The sequence below is a fragment of the Rhamphochromis sp. 'chilingali' genome (genome assembly GCF_963969265.1).
Source record: "Rhamphochromis sp. 'chilingali' genome assembly, chromosome: 4".
Taxonomy (NCBI): domain Eukaryota; kingdom Metazoa; phylum Chordata; class Actinopteri; order Cichliformes; family Cichlidae; genus Rhamphochromis; species Rhamphochromis sp. 'chilingali'.
The window spans coordinates 29,828,024-29,853,371 of record NC_137948.1 but is presented as its reverse complement, the minus strand read 5'-3'; the positions used below and the strand labels follow the sequence as shown (position 1 = coordinate 29,853,371).

The 25,348-nt window shown below is 43.4% G+C and overlaps 1 protein-coding gene across 1 annotated transcript in view; it reads left to right on the top strand.

The window, feature by feature from the left end:
- Positions 1-11,820: 11,820 nt before the first annotated feature.
- Positions 11,821-25,348, top strand: part of LOC308395572 (voltage-dependent T-type calcium channel subunit alpha-1H-like) — a 60,813-nt gene continuing 47,285 nt past the window's right edge. The window contains exons 1-2 of the mRNA XM_080880487.1: positions 11,821-12,130; positions 14,919-15,193. Coding sequence (XP_080736613.1) covers positions 14,943-15,193 — 251 coding nt within the window. The 5' untranslated portion in view covers positions 11,821-12,130; positions 14,919-14,942. The remainder of the gene's footprint in view (positions 12,131-14,918; positions 15,194-25,348) is intronic.

The window sequence follows — 25,348 nt, the reverse complement described above, 5'->3', positions numbered from 1 at the left end:
GGATATTGTGCAAAACAAGTGGCATTAATGTACAGTGTGGAGTGCATAATGTTGAAGTTCCAGTAGTGGAGGTGAGGTGTCTATGACGTGTTCAGCAGTCTGATGGCCTGGTGGAAGAAGCTGTCTCTCAGTCTGCTGGTACGGGACCGGATGCTGCAGAACCTCCTTCCTGATGGAAGTAGTCTGAACAGTTTATGGCTGGGGTGACTGGAGTCCTTGATGATCCTCCCCGCTTTCCTCAGGCAGCGCTTCCTGTAGATGTCTTGGAGGGAGGGAAGCTCACCTCCAATTATCAGTTCAGAGCACCGCACTACTCTCTGGAGAGCTTTGCAGTTGTAAGCGGTGCTGTTGCCGTACCAGGTGGTGATGCATCCAGTGAGGATGCTCTCAATGGCACAGTGATAGAAGGTCCTGAGGATGCGGGGGCTCATGCCGAATCTTTTCAGTCTCCTGAGAAAGAAGAGGCGCTGCTGCGCCTTCTTCACTGTTTTGTTTGTGTGTACTGACCACGTAAGATCCTCAGCCAGATGTACACCAAGGAACCGGAAGCTGCTCACTCTCTCCACAGCAGCGCCGTTGATGGTGATGGGGGTGTGTACTTCTCTGCACCTCCGGAAGTCCACTATCAACTCCTTTGTCTTTGCGACGTTGAGGGTGGGTCAGGGCGCTGACCTCCTCCCTGTAAGCTGTCTCATCACTGTTGGTGATAAGACCCACCACTGTAGTGTCGTCCGCAAACTTTACAATGATGTTGGAGTTGTTAGTGGTCGTGCAGTCGTAGGTGTAGAGTGAGTACAGGAGAGGGCTCAGTACACACCCCTGTGGAGCACCAGTGTTCAATGTGATGGGGGATGAGGTGATGCTGCCCAGTCTGACCACTTGGCGTCTGTCAGACAGGAAGCTAAGGATCCAGCTGCAGAGGGAGCTGCTCAGTCCTAGATCCTGCAGTTTCCTGTCCAGCTTCGAGGGAACGATGGTATTGAATGCTGAGCAATTAAATGGGTGTACCTAATGAAGTGTGGACTGTTTAAAACATTTATGTTTGGATTCCTCGTGTAAAGTGAATTTCTTGGACTGACATTTATATGCAGATCATGCACTACCTTAATGTGTGCATGAATTATGTTTCTCTTCAATGCCAACAGTTAACAGAGCATGACGAATTGAACCTGCACCATTTAAAAACTGTATATTTCCAACAATTAAGATGAAACTTCAAAAGTGACTTTGAACTTATACAAGTATATTCACTCACACATGACCACTTTAACGTTTAAGATTCAAGCCAAATCCCAAAGTTAAATCTGGACTTTATCCTTGCTTTTGTTTTGCATGGGACGCACAGTACAAACACTTTGTGGAGTACTGCTGTATATTTGAATGAATATTAGATGGTGGTTTGTATCCTCGAAAGCAGTCTTCTGGATTCAGCAGTGAGTCTTTGGCTTTGGCAGCTCATCCCTTTTCTTTTCTTTTTTTTTTCGCAAACATGAATAATTAAAGTGAAACGTCCCAGAAAGAAAGCTGCAGTAAGACGCAGTGAACACTGTGTGGTGCTCTAAGTCCTGTAACTTTTACAAAATTGGGAGTGAAACAAATTAACAATGAAAAACCTTCTCTCATGCTGCCTTAGGTTCAAAAAAATACAACCCCGCATGTTCCCACCCTTCCCTCCCTCCAGGAGAACACGGCACACAGCAGGTTTCGCTGTGATGCGTGCGCCCATGCTGAGTGATGGCGTGACCGCAGGATCACAGAGAACAGGCTGGAGGCTGGAGATGGGTTCACAGACAGGTGGAAGGAACACAGAGAAACAAGAGAGCAGCAGATGTATTTCCCTTAAACAGCAGCGCGTAAAAGGACGTTCTCAGTTAGTCTGCGGATTATCTGTGTGTCTCTGTGTGTGTATGTGTGTGTACGTGCATAAATGTATATATAAGGTCATCCTTAATGGACTCAGAGCTCAGCGAGAGCATTAGAGAAGATTAATATATTGTTTTAACTTGTGCCCAGATTATCATCACAACTCATTATTCCTCTCCTCTGCCATCACTGCAGGGTAACTCCACATGTGTGCACCTGTTATCTGCCTCTGCATGTGTGTGTGTATGCGTGTGTCTGCTTATGTTTTGTCTCGTAAGCGTGACATCATTTCCTGTCATCAAGGCCAAAGGTTGCTAAGCAACTTCACTTCAGCTGATTGTCGGAAAAGATGCTTCTCCAGTGCCGGGCTTACAGCCTTAAGTCTCGTCTTATCTCCTGTCATAAATATAACGTCTAAGGGAAAGATGCTGCTTATGTGTGCATGATCGCCCGTGCATTTGTGTGGACGAGTGTGCATTTATGCTTACCAACAGAGCGCAGGAAAAAAGGCAAGAGAGACAGAGAGAGGGAGAGAAAGAGAGGGAGGGGGAATGTATTTTCTGATAGATATGTTTCCCTGAACTAATAAAAAGGATGAGTCAGTAATGTTCCCGCCTGATGGGATAAATCCAGCTGTAACGCAGCAAAACATCGGGGCTCAAGTTGTTATTATGGAGACACAGACAACCAAAACTTTGATGTGTGACTCCAAATAAAACGCCTTCATTAAGCTGCTTTCGTGCGAGGTGATGGTTTACAGCAGTGCAATTGAAACGTGCTGTATGTTGGGGACGAATGTGAGAAAGAAGACAAACAGATATATTATTAGGAATGATGTCAGCGAGGGCTGAATAAAGATTACAAAGACTTAAACGCAATGTTGTGCAATTCAAAAAGCGCAATTTTCAGCCTTCAGAGCAACATTAATCAGCACTTCTTCATGATGGTTTAAGCAACAGTTGAGCATTTTCAACATCAGGTCAGTGCATTCAGTGACTGCTTTGGTGAGCCACGTTAGTTTTCAACAGATGCACCTAATAAAGCAGGAACTGGAAGGCCTCTTTAACAAGACTACTGCAGTGCTTGTAGGTCTTCAAGTCCAGGCTTTAGGCTCACTTTAACCATCTCGGCTCACTACGTTCACAGCATCGATTCTCTCCCTTTCTTCAAAGCCGAACTTTATCCATACTGTGATTTTGATATTTAATTGCTTGAAGGTGCCTATAAATCAAACATATTTCTCATTTGTCCACTTGCCCCAATTTGGCTTTGGCAAAAACAAACAAACAAACACAAAATACATGAAGATAAAATAAACATCATTTTTATAATTGTTTTTTATACTTTAATTTTTATTTATCAGTGGAGTTAGTGATACTTTGGTTCTCCAATTATAAAAATGTTAAACTTATATACCAAATTTGAAAATAACTAGTTACCACTAGTAGCTGAAAACAGGAAAAAAAGTAAACAAATTGTATTAGAATTGTTTTATAAGATCTTAAATGCAGACGGTGTGGTGGGTTGGGCTTTTCTGCATGTGTCTGTGCCTGCGTGGAGCCTCTTTCCTCCTACTGTCCACAGACATGCATGGGTTAACACCCCCCCCCCCCCCCCACCTCCCCCCGGATGGGAAAATAAGTTTTGAAAAGTTACAACACCAAACAATCATGAGTAGCCTCCTGCAAAGTGGCCGTACTTGGTTAAAAATGAGAATTACCTCTTAGTAATATTAATATGCTTATTTGTATCTTATTTATATTATGCAGGCTGTGTCACCTTCACTAAAAATGTGTTTTGTTTCCTTACAGAGTTTTTTGTTTGTTTTTGTTTAGTAAAAATTGCTCATGATGGCTCTTTTAACCGCTGGAACAGTTTAACTGATCTTGATATTTTTTACAGTGTAATCACATGTTAAAAAACGGTCATGTGCCACAGTGTCTTTGGGCAAGCTATCGCTCCTGAGGCATCAGCGTGTGCGACATCTAGAAAGTTTTTAAGGCATAAAATAAAGAGCAGCATTAATGTGTGTGTCGCTTTAAAGAAGCGTGCTCAAGTCTTAGTTAGACCAGAAAAGCTCTATAAGTACTGCTCGATTTATCACTGTGTAATTCATCAATGCAAAATGATGTAACAGCCGTCTGAGGGCTGGATTTATAATGACATCTAAAATCAAAAATGTTCCTCCTGTTTCTGGGAGTGCTGCATATAGCTGCTGTAGCACTCTATATACTCAATATGCACTTTCTAGGCTTTTCCCCCCTCTGGTATTATTATGTAATTTTATCATAACCAAATAAAAAAAGCTTTTTACAGTGAACTATAATTTTCTATTATACCCTTTTAGACTTAACGTGCGAGAAATATTTCATAACTTCCTCAAGATGTCACTCAGTTTTTCCCACAGTGCGACCTTGTATTCCTCCTGCAGTCTTTATATTTATCACATTCGAATTTGCTCTCTACCTGTTTCATGTTGACGTTAATTAATTAATGAGTTTACAAACAGCTCTTGGTTTTTGTGACGAGTGTGTTGTCTGTCAGAATTGCCTCAGATGGTTTAAACAGACGTGAAGGAAAAGAAACCAGTTAATTACCGTTGCTTCCTTTGTCTTCCTGCCCTGAACTTTAACAAGCTGACACTGAGACAGCTGACCGTGCTGTGTGTGTGTGTGTGTGTCTGTGTGTGTCTGTGTTACCCTCTTCATACACAGATCAGGTAAAGGAGTGGAAGCATTTAGTCTCACACTGTTCACAAATGTGCATTTACAGTACGTGTGTGAGTGTGTGTGTCTGTGTGTTCTTTGTGTGAGGATGTTCCCTCGGGGGGTTGTCATGACTATTTCAACGATTGATCAGGATCATTGATCTGTAATCGAATTCCCACAGTGTGTGTGTGTGTGTGTGTTTTTGAGTGTGTGTGCGTATCTGTGACAATGGCATGAAATAAAGCATGTCCCTATATATAATGTTATGTGATGGTCACCATGGAAACACACCCAAGGGGCGCCTACCACACACTGATAATAATGTTTGGCCTAGATACCCATCCTCAACTGATAACAGAGGGAATGTATTTCTGTGTGTGTGTGTGTGTGTGTGTGTGTGTGTGTGTGCATTTCCGTACTAATGTAAACCAGCATTTGAACACACCACGATGACAAGGCTGGAGTAAAAAATGCATGAAATGATTCCGTGGAGCAGAAAGTCTTGCATGAGTTACACAAGACAGTAAGTGTGAGGGAGATGAGATGAGCTGCAGGAGCGGGAAAACGAATGGGAGTGGGAGTGGGAACGCACAGCCAGGGAGACCCAATAACAGCGGATTACAACCAGCGCGCGCACGCACAAACACTCACGCAGCGACTTCAAACAATGCTCATCAGTCTGCTCCTCTGGGAGAGTAGGATATTAGCTGCAGAGGTCGGCGTGAGTGTTTGCGCGGTTCAACGTGCGTGTGCTAGATATCTTAAACCGTGTTGTTGAGATGCACTAAATCTTTGATGTATGATGTAGGTTTAAGAGTTACAATAGCTCTGTAGAGTCTGACTGCTGTGAGTGAAGATTGTGTACCGCACAGTGTTTTCCTGCGCTGAGTGAAAACCTAATCTTAGTTTGTAGTCCCAGAGGTAAATCATCTGCTTCTGTAGTTAAGTCCTGAGCAAAATATCTCAGCATTTCAGTGTAGACCCGCGCAACCCCGAATGATGTATCATTTGATACGGTTACTTCATGTCAAGTGCCCCCACTACCCCCCACCCTCAACAGATAACGATTTTCACTTCAACTTACGACATGAAGCAGGTTACAAATTAAAGAGAAAACACGAAGCCACTAGATACCTTTGATTTTCAGACGGAGGAACTGGTGCGATGAGCCCTCCTTCGACACATTTCCTCCACTTGTGTCTGGATGACTCTGATGGAAATCTGTGAAAGCGTCTGCATTTGTTATGATTCTCCTCATTCATTCACTTTATGAAAAAATTCTAAAGCAAATGAAAATGAAAATCAAAAGTTCAGCTCATCGCTAGCTTCAGGCACGCCTCCGTTTACAGAGCTGTCGTCATCAAAACTGACATCTTGACACCAGAGCGCTCTTCAAGAAAAAATTGAATAATAGAGTAGGAAAATAGAAAAAAATAATCAACAGCATCTGGGTTTAAGAGAAGTTACCAGCCGACTGGTGACAAGGAGTCATTCTCCCTATTTGGAAGCAGAAAGGTGATCAGCTCAGAGAAGTTCCATCTGTGGAAAACCGTCTTCGCGGATTCTCCTCAAATGTTCTGTTCCAGCTGTCAGAAGTAATCAACGCCTTCGAAAAACTGAATTTGAATCTGGATTGTGCGATCACGTATCGATCTCTTCTCCTGATCAGTGAGAAGTCTTCAGAGTTCTGTAAGGATGTTGCTTTTACATCACCTTCACTGACCTAAAGTCTGAATATGAGTGTCGTTCTTATATAGTGCTATTCTACTCAAACTGAGCACTCAAAGTGCTCTCTGCTACAAGTCTCATTCAGAGTTTGCATGTTCTCCCTGTATTTGCGTGAGTCCATTCCAAAGACATGCAGTTAGCGTGAGTAGATTAATCATTGATTCTAAATTACTGTAAATGTTTGACTGTCTCTCTGTGTTGGCCCTGTGATAGGCCGCTGACCTGTCCAGGGAACCCTGCCTCTGGCCCTGTGACAGACGGGATAGGCTCCAGACATCCGTGACCCTAAGGACAAGCGTCAAGAGGACAACTATGACAATTTTGTTATAAATCCATTAAACTGGAAGAATAAAATATGCCTATGACAAGTTTTATGTTAACCAGACTCTAGACTTTGTTAAACACTCCAAAAAATAACTTAAAATAATCATGGAAAGGATTTCCACATTAATAAGTGGCTTTCTATTAGCATCAAGATTAACGTAATTTGCATGAGTTGGATCAGCTCAATTAAATTAACTTGGGCTCATCTGCAGTAAATAAGTTGAATCATCATTAATTAATTTAGTTGGTCCAGCTCAAGTATACTGATGACTTAAAGGACTTGGCATGATCATCTTCAGTGGAAACATCTAGTGTGTCACTTTGGCTCTATGCACATGCTGTCACTTCAGTTCTCTGATGATGATGACACACTCAGATATGCATTCAGGAGTTAAATAATATATCACATCTACAATCAGCCTTAGCATAAGTACAGCTGAGGCGTAAATACAGGCCCAGAAGAAAATGACTAAAAACAGAGGCTGATGTCTAAGGCCTGATTTAGAGTTTTGTGGTGAATCTTAGTAAAGCCTACTGTGTAACCTACGTAAATGGTAAATGGCCTGTATTTATATAGCGCTTTACTAGTCCCTAAGGACCCCAAAGCGCTTTACATATCCAGTCATCCACCCATTCACACACACATTCACACACTGGTGATGGCAGCTACATTGTAGCCACAGCCACCCTGGGGCGCACTGACAGAGGCGAGGCTGCCGGACACTGGCGCCACCGGGCCCTCTGACCACCACCAGTAGGCAACGGGTGAAGTGTCTTGCCCAAGGACACAACGACCGAGACTGTCCAAGCCGGGGCTCGAACCGGCAACCTTCCGATTACAAGGCGAACTTCTAACTCTTGAGCCACGATCGCCCCACGTAAACGTGTAACGTCATTGCCGACATTTATGCTTGTGCTGGTGCATTATGTGTTAATTACCATGTTCCGGCGTTTTATATGTGGTGCCAGCCAATAGGAACTAATTAGGATTTTTTTTTTCCTCCTGGATCCCCGTCTTTACAAATCTGTCCCTGGAGTTTTTCCACTTCTTCATCCATTCTGATATTTTCCGCCATCTCCATTGCTGACATTTGTTAGTTCTTACACTGATGCTATGATTATGTTAATATAACATATAATTTTGAGCAGTGCAAATTAACATTTACACATTTACATGGTCACTAAAAGAGGAAAGGCCTAGACAGGTCAGACACTATAATCCTTACATCAGTAATAATGGCTTTCAAATGTAAATACATAAATTAAGACAGAAATGACTGGAAAAGGAAATACTTCATTCACAGCAACTGCTTAAAGCCTTTTACGGCGATTACAGTTCTTTAGACATAGGGTGCAAATGTCCAGAAAGAGTCACCACTTTCTGTTGTAACCATCTTTCACCATCAGTTAATGGTGTAGAATAGTGATGATGATGATGTGCTAGATAAGAAATCAAAACTTGCAAATTATTAAAACTTAAACCTTCTATTGACCATTAAAAGGTACGTGTTTTATGCACAAAGATTAAGTTTGATGTAAAAACTGGGTATGTTCATGAACTGGCCTCAAACATACAGTGTCTACATATTAATATGCAGAAAAAGAAACGGTTCTGTTTATTTGAAGTAAATATTTGAATCCATCATCATATAGAATTTACAAGTCTTGGTACCCCAGGTAGTTCAGGCTAAGAGGAGTTTGGGAGCAAACATATACTACATTATTTATTGTTCTTTCTCAGAGAACCAAGGTTACAATGTAACCGTATGATCAGTGTAGTATGACAATATTGAGGCGGTGATATTTCTCTCACTGGTGAATTCAAATGCTGTGGCAAAAAAAGTAGCTGGATACTGAACAAGCCAATCACGAGTTGTGGGCTGCATCAACACCACGTGTTGTTACATTTCTACAGAGGTGCACGTTGGGTTGGTCTGTATGTTAAAACATAGGGTTTCTGAGTGGTTTGGGATTTTAATGTAGCTGCGGTGTAGATTTCCTGCTGAAGCAGAAATCCCCGGAGACAGTGGTTGATGTCCACCAAAAACTGTTCACAGTGCAGCTTTTTTCTCTGGATCAAACAGTTACAATGCACAAACACAGAAAAACTGAGAAATGCAGATTCTTAACTCCCAGGTTATGGACACGTTTAAGTGCTGGTATATATTTCTTGCAGTTTGTACTGCACATGCATTTGGAGTGCCTCCTTTCTGTTGACAGATTTTTCAAGTCGCTCTCCCTTTTCTTACATCTTATATCTGCTCATTCACAGAGAGAAGTTTGCTTTTCTCGCTCAAGCTGAGTTCACATGCTCTCATGAGTCCACTCAAATCTGCTTTGCTTTCAGTCTGGACATTCTTACAAATACTCTTCTGCTGAGATGTCACTGAATGACTACTACACAGAGCCTAAATCCTTCTCATTTAAGCAACAGCAACATGGGTTTTCCACCAGCACGCCACAGTTAAAACTCCCCGCTGCTAATAAGACCTAAGATTAACATAATGTCTATTTTTAATCCATCCAAATGTATTTTTTTAGTATTTAATGAGCATGTAGCCCCTCACAGCCACCACCCAGGGACTCTTGTTTCCTGTCTAATGAAGTGTAAACATCAAACAAAACATCCCCAAAAAAATTATTTGGAGGCCGCATGTAGATATTAAAATATTAGCAGGAGAGCATTTAAGTCTAGTGCTCCCTAGAAGCTGTTTGCTACTGTACAGCCTACTTCAGGTCCAATATAAACTCCCAAAGTGTAATTCAGGGACCGCCAGGGGGCCTTTGGGGAATTGCAGGGCACCCCCAGAAAAAATTAGCCCTGGTTCAGTTTCAGTGCTATTTATAACATTTAGGGGTGTTTACTTTTCCCCCGCCTGCGTCACATCACTTGTTTTTACCTCCTGTAGTGTGACTACACTGCAAACGAGTTGGCTTTAAAGCAAAAAATTCATTTCAGTTATGGAAACTGGATTCACAGGTATTGCTGCAAAGTACAAAGCACTACTTGATGCCTCCACTTCATGCCACTTTATATCTTTATTTTATTACATATAAATAAGGAATTTCACAGGTTACTCATTGCTTTGGCCTTTTTTCAAAGCTGTCGTTAGCAGCTGCTTTTAAGGTTGTAAGGTAGTTCAAGTACATTCAGCTCTGAGATCGAGTATCTCAACTGTGTCTGGACACTCTCTGATGAGCTACATAACATGTTTTTTCTTTGTATTTCACTTGCGAACAAGCCTCTGGGTCTGATAACTGACACCAGAACACAACTGCCTTTATTATCCCTCTTGTTTTTCTAATGGCCAAATGGTTAGAAAAAGAGGTCTGACAGAAGTCAGTGACAAAACAAGGCTTTAGCTCTGGTTATTGATGACTTCTGAAAACACTTTACTGATGCGTTTATGGTCTCAATAAATAGTTTCAAGTCCAAAATTGGACAATAGATGACTGGAAAAACATTATCTAGTCTGATGAATCTATATTTCTGCTGCAACATTTGGATATCAGGGTCAGAATTTGCTATAAACATCCTAAAATGATGGATCCATCTTATATCAACGGATCAGGCTGCTTTCGTGCCACACTTAGAGCCCCTTAGTACCAACTGAACATTGCTTAAACATTACAGCCTACCTGAGTGTTGTTGCTGGCCATTTACCCCCATAGCGTACCCATCTTCTCATGGTTTCCTCCAGATGGATGATACACGTCACAAAACCCAGATCATCTCAAACCCGCATCTTGAACATGGCAATGATTTCACTGGACTTAAATCCAGAGTCACCAGATCTCAGAGCACATTTGGCATGTGGTAAAATGAGAGATTCATATCATGGATGTGCAGCCGACAATCTACAAGAACTGTGTGATGCTTTCATGTCAATATAAACCAAAACATTTGAGGAACGTTTCCAGCACCGTGCTGAATCTGTACCATAAAGAAGTAAGGCTGTTTCTGAAGGGAAAAAGGGTACAAGCCAATATTAACATGTACCTATTAACTTGGCCAGCAACTATATTTCTGGGGCTTTGCTTTACTTCCTCCTTCATCCAGAGTTAAGTCATTTATAGTCAGAGTGGTTACCCCAACACCATCTACAACATACAAATACTGATAACTGTGTGTAACACGTGGCTTCAATGATGTGTTTTAGGTGTTAATGAGGGACTTAAACAGGTGAATTATGACATTCTGGCATAACTGCATTTTTCTTAATGTAAATGCTCATGATGGCCCACCATCATGGAAATATCATGGAGCGGCCTGTGGTTGGTTAGTAAACTGTGGTCCTCCGAAACCTGACACAGCATCGCCTGTAAGCTGATTTAAAGGTATTGTGTCGGAACTCTCTGGTTTTAGTGAGTCGACACCCCTGCAGAGTGTGACTGTGGAGCATCATCTCATACATGACAGCACACCCCGCCCACGCACTCCCTCACACACACACTAACACACACACACTGTCCGGGGTCGCCGCCAGGCAGAGGCAGGAGGAAGAGTATTGGGAAAAACCTACTGTGTACCGCCAGGCGGAGAAGATCGAGAGGACAAGTCACATGCTATGACTCGCTCTGTCACTATCAAGCTCTCCAACATGAAGAACGAGCCGCTCCAATCAAAACTTTCAAAATAAAATTGTGCCTCACGTCATTAAAGCGCTCATCGTGGTGGGTTTCATGGCACGTAATGAGGATAAATGTAAAAGACGGTTTAGGTTTACAATAAAAAATAAAAATAAATAAAAAAAATCAAATGAAAAAATAAATAGTTTGTTATAAATCGTAAGCGCTGTTTATCAATCTGTGTTGACCTTAATGAAAGTGTAGCTGAGTGGCAGTGAAGAGCTGCTTGTCAAGTGAACAAAGTGCTTTTAATGGGTTTATTAAAGGCAAGTTTAACTGGGATGACTGGTAATTTATCAACTCTGTCATTTCTTTTTCTTTATGGAAAACTATACTGTGAGAAAGAGCTAACCTTAAACGATGGAGATCTGTATCCAGCACGGATTCCTATCAAAATTTGCAGTTCGCCTTTTTTACGCGTCATTTGTCAGTTTTCAGACGATTTGATGCACAACTTCCGGGACCGGGTCGTCTTATTTTGAAGGTAAAATCCGTGCGCGTCCGGGCTGGCTCTCTGCGTCTGGCTTAACGCAGCTCTCCCTCTCCCCGGTGCGCCTCAACTCCAGTACCTGACACCGCACAGCGCGTCCACAGGCTGAGGGGACGCAGGCGCACAGGGGGGACAGCTGGTTCCTTTTTAACTTTACTTTCTCCATTTATTAAAACTTGCGCGCCACACACCTTCGCCGTTTTCTCACCTTCCTCCCCCCCCCCCCCCCATCCTCCCTACTGGAGGACTGAGTTAGTTTGGATATCGGCAGGGGGAGGAGGCAGAGGACCAGCGGGGCTGCTCTCAGATGGAGCAACGGGGCTCCTGGAGCTGCGGGCGCACGGCGGACCCGGAGTGAGTGACGCTGGTGGATGGACGCTGCTCCCCGGTAAGAACAGCGGGCAAAGTTTTTTTTCGCTTTTTGCTGCTATAATGTACTTTCCCCCCCTTCGCTGTGTTGTCCCGGGCTCTGCGCTGGGCGAAAGCCCGTGGCACAAAAGAAAGGAAAAATGTCCAGTTATTGTGTTGTCGCTCTTTGTCAATGGCGGGTTGTCTTTTGCAAAGAAAAAAAAGGTAAAGAATAAAATGATGTGAATAACGTGGTGAGGAGCAGTCATAAAGTGTGTGTGGCTCTATAAACCGAGTTAGTGACCTTATCGTGCTCAGGCCTTTGTGATTTGTTGCATCATTCTATAACGGAAATATTTGTTTTTATTAGATTCGGCAGTTTATTATCGGATTAATTAGACTGCTGCTTGTTTGCTGTCACAGCAATGCTGGGAAACGCTGTGGCACCGTTAATGTCGTGGTGGCCTTCACGAGGATTTAAATTCCTGCATTGAATGAAAAGAAATGTTCTATTTAGAGATGTACAGACATCAGTTGTTTGTCGTGTTCTCGTCAAGCACGATACACACTCCTGGTAAAGATTTTTTTTTTCTTTTCAATTTACGCAGACGTAATGAGTCCGCCGTAAAGGCTGTGTATAAAACCGAGTTAATGGGTTTCAGAGGTCTTAAAGAGCTGTGAATATATTTGGTTCTAGTCACTGATTGAGATTCGCAAGGATTCACACATGGCTTTGGCTGTCAGCGAGGGAGACTCATAATGAGTTTTTAAAATGTTTTGAAAGCACTAATCAGCAGGTTTTCAACTGTGCAGGAGAATTGCTTTCTATTTCTTTCGTTCTTTTTTTTTCAGAGGTTAATTGATGTCCGCCCAACAGCTAGTGAGTCACAACAAAATGCCATAAAGTGCCTGGACTCCTTAAACTGTCTAGGCTATGTGCCCATAATGAATACACAGGAAATAATGACAGTGGCAGATTGAATCTCATTATTTTCATCAGAAGCACACACACAGACTCACTGCTCTCCAAGCTTTGAACTTGCAAGCCAGCTCTCCCGTTGTCTGCCACACTGTAGGCACAATATATATTCCTGCACGGACTCACGGTTGGCTCAGACTTCTGTTGTTCTGATTCTTCTTCACACTGTCCAAGTAACTCTGCTCCGGCCCCAACTTACGGACTGTTAAAATGGATTTGCCAGAATCTCTGGGGATCAATAAGCAATAGAACGAGCTCGCTGTGCACCAGTGGGCAGCGTTTGCTGTGTAGTCATGACAATGTGTACTGTATCACATGCTCCAGCTCCCATCTTTGCCTGCCAATGCTGCCCAGTGTGGTGGCCGGTAAAGCTGAAAAATATCATGAAATTTTACAAAATAAATACATATGTTTCAAGCCAAAACAACCAAACTGGCTCTTGCCATCGTATTTAAACTGAGATCATCATTCAGTCTGGCATTTCTGACATGATATTCCAGTGCTCTGACAAATTTAAGGCAGCACGCAGGCGGCTGTAGCTCGACCAAGTCCCTGCATTTCATCAGATTGTATCCCAAATTATAGCTCAAGGAAATATAACTCATGGAGTTAATTAACGGTAATCATCATAAGTTGAAAATGTATTGTAAATGACAAAAAGAAACGAAAGCACCGACAGCTTCAGTACTCTGCACCACACTTTATGACAATAAGAAATAGCCGTCTAAGCTACTTCATCTCGGCATGCCCAGATTGTTTAAAGCCAGTCTGGATTAAAAGCATCAGTAGGAATGGCCTGTTGTCATCACCGAATGGTACAGCTGTAGGATTATTATGAAGTGGTCTAAGTGCTTCCTGTTGTCGACGCTGACCCTGTTTGCACCTCTGCTCATGTCTATTAGTTCACTCTGTTTAGATTTGTGTAGATTTATGTTTCCTGCACAGGATTGCTGGCTGCGATTCTTCTGGTGAAGGTGTGTTGTTTCACAGAGAAACACAGAAAGATTTCTTTCCCCTGCTTTCTTGCTCAGCTCGTGGACAGAGTGGCAGGCGTGACAGTCCACACGATCTCAGTTTGTTTTGGGAGCTGCAAGGCAAAACAGCAGAAACAAACACGCTGTACACACACATCCATCCCGACACTGTAATTCTTTCCACTTTCAATTTAAAGTAATTTTATGGTGCCAGATTTTGCCAGAATCAACTTGTTATTTCTCAGCTATTGTAATCTGCATGAATGAACAGATTTCTGTGTAAAACAAACTTTCCTGTATGGAATACAGGCTTTACGGAAAAATACTGTTAAATGTATTTTTGCCCTTACAGTAAATCTGCTGCATGTCCTTAACCACGAACCTTAAATTAAGCTTCTTTAAAAACAAACAAACAACAACAACAAGATATTAGCTTAAATGTATTTTTGCTACTTTTTGTACCTCACTGCATAGGAATGCTGCTATATTGAGCATATCGAGTATTTTCTCAGCTATCCAGCAGATGTAGGCTGGGAGGACGTGATTAATCTCTACAGTAGATTCAGTCAACATGCCCATTGCTAACCAAACCGTAACTCTGTTCTTCCCCACACAAACAATCAAACCGCATCACACATCCACAACACAAAATAACCTCCCCAAAAATGCTTTGTAATAAAATAACACACTGTTAAGTGAATGCTTTGATATTAATAGTCTGTATTCTGAGAAATGTTTGCACTCATTAAAGCAAAAATCCCAGCATGCCTGTGCCTACGTTGCTGTATAGGATTCCTGGATTTTTGCAGGAATTTGTCGCAGGCTGTGTTCCCGGGTCCTGAACAGTTTGCCCGTGCCCCTGCGCCCTCTTTCAGGTTCGGGCTGTTCACAGCACGGCCATGACGGGCATCCAGGAGCCAGACCTGCGTGAGCAGCACAGAGGACCGACGCAGGAGGAGGAGGACGAGGAGGAGGAGGGGGAGAAGGTGCGCGTGTCAGTTGAGGGAGATGAAAGGGAACGGAGAGGGGAGGACGAGGAAGAGAAGGAGAAGGAAGAGCTGCCCTACCCCGCTCTAGCACCAGTGGTTCTTTTGGCTTTGACCCAAACCAGCCCACCGCGGTCCTGGTGCCTTCGAGCTGTCTGCCACCCATATCCTTCGCTGCAGCCGGTGCACCTGAAGCACACGCGCCTGTGTGCAAGCAGGTTGCGTTTATAATATGACAAAGATTGTCTGTTTGTGTTTCAGCTCTGTGCTTCCTCAGAGCCATTGTACAGGCTCCTAGATGTTTACTTTATGTTTAAACACAGGGGACAGGGGGAGAAGGTCAGTATTGTGCGTGTGTGTGTGTGTGTGTGTGTGTGTGTACCCAGATATTTCCTTGGACAAATTAGTTGTAGGGAAAGATGGCCAACATTTTTTCCTGATTTGAGGTTTCCATAGTGACAAGCCCTAATGAATCTCCAGGGTTACAGTCGCCTGTCAGTTGCATTGTTACTGGCCTCCATTTATACAGCAGCAGGAGTCACAAATAGTGAAGACTCACGTCACCTCCCAAAGCTTCCACTGTTTTTGTCTTCATCGTCTCACCTCCCATTCCCCTCCCTGTCTCTCACTCTGAGCCTCAACCTCTACCCAGCTCTGCTGTGAAGGTGTGAGTGTGAATAGGTGTGTGGTTATCAGTGCTGTAGTGTGTGTGAGCAGCTATGAATACTCTGAAGCATGCATAAACGTCAGCAACACCTCAGGGATTTGTTGAGGCTCTCCAAATTGAATATTTTCCACAGCTTATGACTCCTTGTGTGCTTGCCTGTCTGTGTGTATGTGAGTGTGTGTGTGTAGTGTGTGTTCTACTTTTTGTGCGCTTGTGTGTCGTTATGCACTTGTCAGGACACGTCTGTGGGTATTTGCCACTGTCAGCACTCTGTGTACTCCATAAAATATAAATACATAATTGCTGAATAAATAAAATGTACACCAAGAAGAAAAGAAGAAGAAGAAAAAACTACAAATGCAGTGAAGCTCTGTTACCCGCTGGGCTGTTACTAACTTACTGGGCATGCTTAAAAACCACACATTCATCATCATCGCACACACACACAGGCTTTCCAGCATGCACGCCCACACACGCCCACACAAGTGTGTAAATGCCCTCACACAAACGAGGGAATCTCCCATGGTGAGGCTCTTTAGAGGAATCACCTGGTTGCTTAGTAACAGCGTAGCTCTGCCCTGACGGCCTTTTTACTTCCGCTTGCTGTATTTGTTTTCATACGAGTTTGCGTTTCTGTCTGCTTCTCTGTCCTTCTGCGAGTCCGTCGAGCTGCTGGAAAATGTCCCGCTTTGTTTTTATGCCGCACATATTTCATTGCATTTCACTTACAGTGTGTGTGTGTGTGTGTGTGTGTGTGTGTGTGTGTGTGTGTGTGTGTGTGTGTGTGTGTGTGTGTGTGTGTTACTGTGAATGATCTGCGGGAGAAGTAATGTGGGTGGATGTTGTTCGTCAGGGACATTAATGTGAGCGCACTGGGAGGGGGGAGTGGCGGGGAGCAGTCCCCAAGAGCCTAAAGTCCCATTTTTCCTGAAGTGACCCCTCCTTCCTCTCTGGCTTCTTCTTCTTTTTTCACTCAGTAACTATATATTACAAATTAATTTCCTTTCTCCTTCCTTCCACTTCCTCCCTCTTTGTGAAAGCAGGCATGCTCCTTTGTACCGTGTTTACGACATACTGTACATCTCTTCCCCCAATTATTAGGAACAAAAAGGAGACTGGCTTTTCCCGTTATATAACATTATCTTGCAGCCTTTCCAAGCTCCAGTGAATTCTATTGGATTTTATTCCTGTTTCAATGGGAGGGGATGGGAGTTATTTTCTGTGTGGAGCAAGGTGCCTACTTTGTCAAGTGCTGAGCTTTCCATGTGGCAGTTATCCCACTCTTTCAGTGTAACATGCGACACAGACAGAAACAAGCATATGTGGACGCATGGGGGTACGCACGCACGCACGCACGCACGCACGCACGCACGCACGCACGCACACACGCACGCACGCACACACACACACACACACACACACACAAATGACATAACTTATTCAGCAGTGTATGAAACATTCAGAGCATTTCCTTTTGTTTAAAGAGGAGAAAAGCTGATTCCATCACTCCTGTGCAAGTATCTTCCTTTCTCTTATTGTGCTCTTTTCATCCCTTTCTGCTTGGCATTGATCCCATGCTCCCTGTTTATCCCCCCTGTTTTCCTCTTCTTAAACAGCTTCTTAATAGGGTTGAAGTGTGTGTGTGTGTATGCGTCTGTAAGGAGGTGATAGTTAGACATCGATGGATAGCATGAGAACCTACTCAAAGTAGGGTGAACTGTCAGAATCATTTCAGCCAATTAACATGATTCCAGCATCTGTTTCCATGGTTACAAGCTGTCATCCTAATAAGGGGTGGAGCCAGTGACTTGACAACTTGACTAACTTGGCCCACCTTCTTTCAGGCTCTCTCTCCCTCTCTGTTGCTCGAATACACACACACACACACACACACACACACACACACACACACACACACACACACACACACACACACACACACACACACACACACACACACATTGCACATGACAGACTCTGAGCTTAACTAGGTTATGTTTAATCAAGTCTGTGTGTATGGATTCCAAAGTGACAGTGTGAGGCCAAGCAGCAAAGAGCATGAGAAAACTAGTGAGCAGGTTGCTCATGCAAACACAGAAGTTCATATTTCAGTCGTCCCATTCAGTGCATTTCCTTTGGTTTCATTCATCCTTTTTAAGTAATTTGCAAATTATAAATCATTTAACACTAGATGAAGATTGAAGCTTTACCCCAGAAATTGACACTCATTGGGAATAGACACACCCAGCTAGTACCAGTCTGGGCCCCCTTTTCCCTGCAAAACTGCCTTAACTCTTCATGGCACAGATTCAACAAGGTGTTGGAAACACTTCTCAGGCATTTTGGTTTATATTGACATGAAAGTATCTCACGGTTGCTGCAGTGGTCATAAAGTGGTGGACACGGTCAGCAACAATACTCATGTGGATCTTGGTGTTTAATGATGCTCAGTAGGTACTAAAGGGACAAAAGACTGCCAGAGTGTACCCAACAAAGTGGTCAGTGTACACTGTGTTCAAAGCTGAAGCTGCAGTAACGGTTCAGCCAAAAATCCTAAAGGAGTAAACCCATTGTTTAATGATGCTCATAGGTTCTAGACTCTAGAAGTCACTAGCTGGATATATTTCTTTACTAAGCATTAAAAATGATAATTTTATCCTGATTTTTAGTCCTTAAAAACAGGGGCCTGTGTATAAATATGTCACTCTTTGACAGTGGGGGCAGTGCTTCTTTTTCAGCCTTTCAAACTAAAAGTCAGTTTAGACTTGGAGCTCATTTTTATCATTTAAATCTAAATGGAGGATTTTCATAAAAGGCTAAAATGACAAAAATTGTACCTGTGTTTCAAAATAGTAATTTCCTGCAGCTTTCAAACTGATGTGAGAGCTGGTGAAGACTTTAGTGAGGAAACATGTCAAGCCAAGATCAATCAGCTGTGTAAACAGGATCGCAAGTTAACACACAGAGGTATTACATACTTACTGTGGCTGATTGTAACTTTACATCCAGATGTAGACTTTACACGCGGGGGTATACATGACAGGAGCAGTATGGACCTGTGCTGAGTACAGTGTATTTATTCTGATAGATGATCTTAAACCAGTTTAAGTCCTTGATAAGAGCACAGCAGTGATACCCATTCATCCTATAAGTAACATGAATGTCTGTCAGATTTTATGGCGGCTCAAACAGATGCTCTTTAAGGGTGCGTTTGCCGACATTCAACAATAAAGTATACTGACAGGAGAGAAGGGAGCATGGGCAGGCAGCACTGTTTTCTGCTGGAATCAAACCTGCACTTCATGGCTCGTGAGACTCGGGTAGTAAATCCAAGACCAACTGTGGATGATGCTTTTAACTTAATGAACATTTCACATGAAAATGTTGCCACATGAAGGTCTTAGCATGTTTATCTCAGCCAAGGGTGGCGGATGATGCCACAAAGATCATGGTGATGTGATCTGATTTGATTTATAATGTCTGCCTGACCTTTATTACCTGTGAGCAGAGGGTGTTTGAGTGGGGGAGAGGGGAAGAAGGACGGGAGAACGGGTGGAGCAAAGGGGTATCTGCGGGTGGCCATGTTCAGGCCCAATAGGGGGCTACACACATGCTCATAGATCCTGAGTGACATCCAGTAGCTCCTGTTTTTCTACAGTAACTTTTCTCTGGAGCTGGTTTTCCTACACCTTTGCTATAGTAACGATCTCCTGAGCTTTATCAACAGTTAAAAGAACAACTTGAGCAGCTTTCCCAGATTTATTCAATCAGTTTACGGTTACGTAAGTAGAAGCTACTTTTGGCTGCCTGCTTTTCACGGGGGGGTTGCCACAGCGGGCAGCTCTGCATGTTTGCTTTGGCAGGTAGGTACATGTGTAAACCACTACAGTAGGAAGCTTTTCAGAGGAAAAGCTTCATAAAAAACTGTCCCACACATGAGCAGCCATGGTGTATTCTCCATGGCAGTCATGTCTGTCAGAGCAAATACTAATGAAGCTTATGCAGGAGTTCAATAAGGAACATCTGTATTCACTCATTTGTCTGCGTTCCTGTGTGCTTGGCTGCTAAGCTTATTCATTACATCACTTCCACTTTCCCACGCTGCAAATCTCAATGCTGACATCATTGTTTCTTTAAACCAATCAGCCTCCACCCTGCTATCTTTAAATCGTGCTGCTAATCTTTCATTGTCCATTCAACGCTAGCATTTTCCACCTCAAGCGAGTCACTCCATCCACCTTCTCGACTCTCGGGGGTCCTGCTCTGGCATTTCATTCTGTTGTCTTTATCTATCGCAGTCTAATTGCCAAAATGGTATAATTGAATTCTGTATATCAGTTAATCAATTCCATCTAATGATCTCTTCTTATTGAAATGCTGCTGTACTATTTTACGGTTGGCGATTTGCAACAGAAAGGAAAATTATTGCCATGATGGTTTTCTGATTTCAGACCGCTCTCCTTTGGAACCAGCTCCCAGTTTGGATTTGGGGAACAGAGACCCGCTCTGCTTTAAAGATTAGGCTTAAAACTTATTTTTGTGATAAAGTTTATACTTATGGCTCGATCAGGTGATCCTGAATCTTCCCTTAGTTACTCTCTCACTTTTTCTCACTTTTAATCTTTGGCTCTCTTCCACAGCATGGGAGAGAGACAGTCCTGTCTCCCTGCCATCACCCCAACCATTCATGGCAGAGGGCCGTCCCTCCCTGAGCCTGGTTTTTCTGGAGGTTTCTTCCTGTTAAAAAGGAGTTTTTCCTTCCCACAGTCACTAAGTGCTTGCTCAAAGAGGGTGGTTTCATTGCTGGTGCTTTCTCTGTATTATTGTGGGGTCTTTACCTTTGTCTGACTCTGCCACTGTACAAGAGGGAAGAAGAGTGTGAAAATGAGAGGATAAGAGGCAATTAGGATGAGAAGACATAGAAGGGGCCATGCCACATTTGGACTACTTAAGAGCTTGAACAGTCAGGGTCTTAGCTGCTCTCCTCCCTTTGTTCACCTGATCTAAGCATATTCCTCACCTCATCATCCATCATTCTTGCCCCCTTTTACCCCTTACTTTATATACTTTATACATATTTCCTACTCTTTGTGCCTTTGCTCAGCTTTTTCACAATGTTAATTATTACTTTTTTTTACTTGCGGTTTATCTGTTGGCTGAGACTCGGGCTTCTGTCAGAGACGAGAACTCTACCCAAGGGCAGTCGTATGTGGAGATGGTAGAAGCAGACGGGGGAGGGCGCCGAGCAGAGGCGCTCCACACGGAGCGGGGAGTGCGTGTGCACAGGAGTGGATGGGAGAGGCAAAAAAAGATATGCAAGAAGTGATAGGAAATGAAGATGGGGAATTATGCTGCACTATATAAAGGACGAGGGAGACACAGAGAGCAGGAGGAGCAAAGCGAAAGAGAAAAATAATTGGGCCAAAGAGAGGAGGCACAAAAAAAGGTTGTAGAGGAAAATGAGAGATGATAAAGGGAAAGGTTGAGTGTGAGAGGAGATAAAGGAAAAGCATTGGAGGGAGAGCGAAACAGGGGAAAGGACGTTCCCTCCGTGTTTCATCGCTGATACTGAACGATGTGCCAACTGTGAAAATACTCCCTGCTCATCCATCACTCACACTTTTGACCCTGCCGGGTTCCTATAGTTTAACTAAGGTGTGTGTGTGTGTGTGTGTCTGTGTGTGTGTGTTTCACAGACACACAGGGGGATTATTTAAGCTGCTGTAACTTATACAGATGAAACAGCATTAAAACGGCTCTCTTAAGCTTTTGAAGGAGTGAAGGAAGCTTCAGCAGGAAGACCTTGGTTTCTGTTGTGTGTGTGTGTGTGTGTGTGTGTGTGTGTGTGTGTGTGTGTGTGTGTGTGTGAGAGAGAAAGAGAGAGTTTGTGTGTGCGTATTAATTGTGTTGTGATCCAGTCCAGACAGGATGCAAGCGGATCGTGAAACTCAGAAGTCAGTTCCTACGGTGAGATGGGGGTTCCCATGGCAACCACAGCAAAGGGAGGACACTGGATTACCCTCTCTCTCTCTCTCTCTCTCTCTCTCTCCATCCCTCTCCCTCTTTCTCTCGTTCCCTCTCTCTCTCTCTGTCTCAAGGGTGATAAAGGATTGTACTCTCATTAATTTTTCCGCCCTCTCGAGAGCAAAGTGTCCGGGAAGAGGGGACTCTGTGTGCGCGCGCACATGTGTCTGTGTGTACGGGTCCATGTGCATGCTCCAGGCTTTGTTATGTATGCGTCCTTGGCTCTTGAATACAGTCCTGTCATCCATTCAGCAGTTTTCACATTAGTGCTCAAAAGTGTGTGTGCAAGTGTGTGTGTGTGAGAGAGCGAGAGTGTGTGTGCATCCGTGTTTGTACAAATTCAAATTCAGTCTTTCTTTTAACTTTCTACTTCAGACTATTCTCCCTTTGAAATCCTTCTCTGTTATTTCTTCTCTCCCCACGTCTGATTCATGCTCCTTCTTGCAGTTTGACAGCTAGCAAGCAGCGCAGATGCTCAAACACACGCCATAAGCAAGTTTGCTCTTAAACTGACTCCACACGTCTTACTGGCTGTGTTGTGGTAGCTGTCTGGCTCTTGTAGTTGTGAATATTAAACGTGTCAAAATGCCTCGTCAGAAGTTGTTGCTCGTAAATGAAGGTTGACGCCTTTAAGCTTATTATCGCAAGTTTCCACTAAGTTGTTTTTTAGGTTGGTACGTTCAGTTCCCTGCTTGTAAATGTGATTTTAAGCTGCGAGGCACACATTTCATGCTCGTCTTAGCCTCAGACGGGTATTTTGCAAGTTCAGCCTGGTAATGTTCGGGGCGCTACAAAACAGACGTGGCTGGACCTTTAACTTTGACGAGTCACAGTTTCTTCGCTGTTGCTATGGACGTTGCCATTGCCAGATATTCATGGGTGACAGACAGGGGGAAGGAAAACATGAATAAATGAGTGCAGAACGATAATGAATGCAGAGGAATGGATATAGGGCATGAGGGGTCACTGAATGGTTTGATGAGTATGAAAATGTTGTGAATTATCATATTATGTGACAGTGACACTCAGCTTAGTGCTGAGTGCTGTGTGGCAAAGCAAACATCACAAGAAAAGTATTGTTTAAGTGGCCCTGGGACCATAAATGGTCCCTTTAGGTTTTCAGTTACAAGCCATTTGCACTGTGTTGAATGGAATATAGCCAAATTCTCTAAAAAAAAGTTTGGCATAATTTCATTTCAAAATTCAAGTCTGACTTCCTTAAATTAGCTTCAGTGGCTAAGCTAACAATACACATCCTCTTAGAGCCCTGGGGACCATTTTTGGTCCCCATTGACTTCCATTATAAACGCTATTTTTCACTGCAGGATTTATACCGTAAGCATCTCGGCGATCGCTTAAGTATCATTTCCGTGTTGCAGAAGAGACCTTAGAGTTGTAATTTTTTTATTTGTCCACTGGGTGGCGCCCTTGCTCCACATTTGACCCCGGGCTGGAAAACAGCGGGCTGCCGTAACAGACCTGCGGGAAATGAAGCCTCATTTCCGGCGTGCAGCAGCGGCTTCGCCCGCTGATCGGGCGGGACCATTTTTTGGTCCCTAGGACCATGAGAGGGTGCTTTTTTTTTTTTTTAGTCAACAGGAAATGACGTATTTGTTGTCACGTGGTATCGGACGTGTGGGCTGGAAAAAGCAGTCCCCGGTGATCGTGCCCCGGTGATCGTCGCGACTTACCCCGGCAACATGCACTTATTTCGGCCTAGAGGAGGAGCATTTGCCGCCTGGAGACCATTTTCTGGTCCTGAAAAAAAAAAAAAAGGCGATCGAAATGACTGTTGGTGCCAATCTTTAGTCCATCTAAAGGCCTAATTATAATAACAAAGAAATATTACTTCAAATGTTTTTTTTTGGAAAATATTTAGTTTTTTGTTTTTTGGGGCTAAAAAACGGCGCTCATGTAATAAAACTGGGATTTAAAGGGTTAAAACAACGAAAATATAATTAAAACTTTATATGAATATTTCAGGGAGAAGTAGTTTTAAAAGACTGACCAATTTAAAGTGGAAAAAAATATGAATATATAATCTTTTTATTGCACTTTTGGGGCGGGACCATTTATGGTCCCCAGGGCTCGGAAGGGGTGCATTTTTTAAAGGGCCACACAGGGGTTAATGCAGGTGAGGTGAATTCCACGTGTCCTCGTAAGCGTTTGGCAAAGTCGTTTTGCAAAAGTGGACATGGGAGATTTTGCCTCTCGGCTGTCAGATGCAAAAAAACAAATGAGCTAATGTGTTTGGAGGAATGCTGCGTGACACTCAGGGAGAGTTTCTGAGGTTTCGGATTTAGCTTGATGTTTGGTGGCACTGAAGCTCTTCAGGGAGCTTGTGATGTTCCAGCAATTTACAAGCACACCGTATGTTGCTTTTCCTTTATATTGTCACTCATCTGCAATTCTGTCAATCACACTTCAACACTTGGTCAACTCCATAAACTCGGGAAGCAGAAACTCCTCCTTTGGTGTTTGAAAGCTTGGGTTTATGTTTACTGCTCACCAATATCGTGACAAATGTTTTTTTGATACATGGGAGTCAGTTACAGCTGCAGTGAGCAGAAATCTAGAAAGTAGCTGCACTTCTTCAGCACTTCCACAGATGCTAAAAAAATGTAGCTTCTGAGTTTGAACAGTGAAGTTAAGTGGACGTGCTAAAATCTGTAGTCTTTTTAATGGCCAGTAGGCTAGTGACTCCTGTGGTTGCAAAAAATCACCTGTCTTCTGTCTAATTGATGTCTTCATGTCTTCGTAGCTTTCAGTTCCTCTGGTGGTGTAGTAGTAGATAATGTTGGTTAGCAGGTCAAAGAGCGCACGTTCAATTCTAGCTTGAAAAACAAGTCCCATTTAGGTTTGGTTCCAAGAGGAGACACAAGTTATGCCACCAAGAGTAAGAAGCGTGCATGCTCCTGGTGCCTGCTCCAGGTGCCTGCTCCAGGCCCGGATAAATGGGAAGGTTGTGTCGGGAAGGGCATCTGTGTAAAACCTGTGCTAAATCAAACATGTGGAGCCATGTGGCGACAGCTTGGGGAACAGGGAAGCAATACGAAAACCCCTTTTATATTAAATTAAAGTCTATTTTGTAATTACGATTTTTGTGTTTTATTTGCCTCGTAAGTCAGATGTCACTGTTGAGCGTAGTATACTTGTGAAGTCAGAGGAGAAAGAAAAAACAGGATTTATTCTGAGTTTTGGAACGGTGGAGCCATTCATGCGTCAGTGCTCGATTCTTGTACATGACGCTGCAGTGCATTCGCGGATAGAGCCCGACCGTGCGTGCGGTTAATGTAGCGAGTGACAAGGACACAACAATGGCTGCGCAGTTGAAGTTGTACAGTTTTGCTACCGCACTGCTGCCGTGTTGGATTGTGAAGTCAGGGTTAGTGTGGCTGCCCTAACCTTTAAAGTTGGAAGTCCAACTTAAGAACTTGAGCTGAGATTTGCAACCAGCAATTCAGAAATTCCAACTTCCGATTTGAAATGGGTGTTTCACACTTAGTGGGTGAGCAGGTGACCACATGCCAGAGAGCAGTAGGCCCGGGTCTGAGTCCAACCCGCGGCCCTTTGCTGCATTTCTTCCCCTCGCTCTCTCTCCCTGCTTTCCTGTCTATCTACACTGTCT